Raw genomic sequence first — 2,500 nt, forward strand, 5'->3', positions numbered from 1 at the left:
GCCAGGGGTGGCTGATGGTCTTGTCCACGCTGAACCTCTTCCTCATCTTCACCTGGAGAAGGTTGGTGATGAGGTCGATGGCTGGGAGGAGCCAATCGGAGACCAAAGCGCAGGTGAACCAATGAGAGACCAGAAAACAGGAGAACCAATGAGAAACCAGAGAACAGGAGAACCAATCAGAGACCATAGAACAGGAGAACCAATCAGAGACCAGAGAACAGGAGAACCAATGGGAGACCAGAGAACAGGAGAACCAATCAGAGACCAGAGAACAGGAGAACCAATGAAAGACCAGAGAACAGGAGAACCAATGAGAGACCAGAGAACATGGAGAACCAATGAGGGACCAGAGAACATGGAGAACCAATGACAGGAAAGAAAGCACTCCAAACTAAAGGGAGACAGACAGACAGACAGACAGACAGACAGACAGACAGACAGACAGACAGACAGATGGAGACAGACAGACAGATGGAGACAGACAGACAGAAAGATACAGACAGACAGACAGAGACAGACAGACAGACAGACAGACACAGACAGACAGACAGACAGACAGACAGACAGACAGACAGACAGACAGACAGACAGACAGACAGACAGACAGACAGGGCACTGGTGTTGTTGTAAAGCGGAGGGATAAGAGGGGGAGGGGGAGAGGTGGAGGGGAGGAGGTGGGGGAGGGGTGGAGGGGGAGAGAATAAAGGAGGGAGGTAGAGGGGAAGAAGGGGAGGGGGGGGGGAGAGAGGATGAAGGGGGAGAGGATGAGGGGGGAGGGGGGTGAGGAGAGGAAGTGGGGTGTGCTGCTCCCTGCTGGGAGAGGATTGTTGGGGCTAATGACCAAAGCTAACATCATGTTAACATTTCTTCAGGGGTCAGCGGTCTGAAGAGTTCCTCCGGCCCCCCCTCTTACTGGGGGCCCTCAGCCTCAGGGGGCCCCTTCTCCCCTCATTATACACATGAATAGAGCCTCACATGAATGGAGCCCTCTCTCTCTCTCTCTCTCTCTCTCTCTCTCTCTCTCTCTCTCTCTCCCTCTCTCTCTCTCTCTCTCTCTCTCTCTCTCTCTCTCTCTCTCTCTCCCTCTCTCTCTCTCTCTCTCCCTCTCTCTCTCTCTCTCTCTCTCTCTCTCTCGCTCTCTCTCTCTACTCACCCAACTATCTCAGCTTACTCCTGCTACACGCACGTGAGACGCACACGCACACACACACAAATGCACACACACACACACACAAACGCGCACACACACACACACACACACACACACACACACACACACACACACACACACACACAGAGACACACACACACACACACACACACACACACACACACACACACACACACACACACACACACACACACACACACACACACACACACACACACACACACTCACACAAACGCACTTGAGACACACACACACGCACACACACACACACACACTCAAAAACACGCACGCTACACATTCACACACACACACACACGCACAAACAGACACAGAGACACACACTCAATTTCACTTTCACGCACACACACGCTTAAATCTTGTTTTTCCAGATGAACTTCGAGGTTCAGGTGAAAGCGCTTCACTCTCCTCCTGCTTGGTCTCTCTCTCTCTTGAAACATTACATAAGGTCTATCAGCCTCCAGCCAGACTCACAATAGGTGCATTCAACAATGACCATGTACACATAAAGTGTGAGAGTATCTAGAGGAGATAAAATCCATAAAATAGGCTTCTTTATGTTCTGCTGAGAAATGTTTCATTTTAAATTCTTTACACTCAGGGATGTGTCTAGTTTAGCCTTCTCCTAACCACTCCACATGTAATCTTCTTTGTTTGAATCCACCACTCAGAAACAACTCTGAGATGTTATTTCAAATGTCTATTTAACTTGTACTACGTCCATCGTGTTAACACTTTATATTGCTGCTCTGCAAATTGCACTAGCACTAGCTTCCGTGTTCATTTTACACGGAGGGCTGTTTGAGTTAGTATCAGTGAAGCAGTGTGATGTCGTTGCCCTAGATTGCAAGCAGAGACCTTTGTTTTGAGTAACATTACCAGACATGCAGACTGCAGAGGTCTCTTATTTTGAAGGAGCAGAGTGGCTAAACTAACGGAACTTAGGGAACGCGTTAGTTTGCGCTCTCTCCGTTTTCCGACTTTGAATGAGCAGAAGGCTGGTGATAATGAATACGCCACCATCTAGCCGATCGCCGTAGTGTCCTCACTAAATCTGCACAACGCAGAGGGAACCCCGCTACATCAGCAGCGTTCGACTAGCAGCTAGCCTGACTGACCGCTAACACCGTACAGCTAGCAGCTAGCATGACTCACCGCTAACATCGTACCGCTAGCGGCTAGCCTGACTCACCACACAGTCTCTGTAGCGCAGCTATTCTCTGCTCTGACGTCTGCTTAGCCACACAGCCCCAGAGAATACACACGCCCACACACGTGCACACATATGCACAGACACACACACACACGCAC

At 49.9% G+C, this 2,500-nt stretch overlaps 1 protein-coding gene across 1 annotated transcript in view; it reads right to left on the reverse strand.

Annotated features, from left to right (window-relative positions):
• Nucleotides 1–2,500, reverse strand: part of prkd1 (protein kinase D1) — a 31,715-nt gene that overhangs the window by 2,589 nt on the left and 26,626 nt on the right. The window contains exon 19 of the mRNA XM_030356356.1: nt 1–81. This exon is cut by the window's left edge and continues 5 nt beyond it. Coding sequence (XP_030212216.1) covers nt 1–81 — 81 coding nt within the window. The remainder of the gene's footprint in view (nt 82–2,500) is intronic.

The sequence above is a fragment of the Gadus morhua genome, chromosome 5 (genome assembly GCF_902167405.1).
Source record: "Gadus morhua chromosome 5, gadMor3.0, whole genome shotgun sequence".
Taxonomy (NCBI): Eukaryota; Metazoa; Chordata; class Actinopteri; order Gadiformes; family Gadidae; genus Gadus; species Gadus morhua.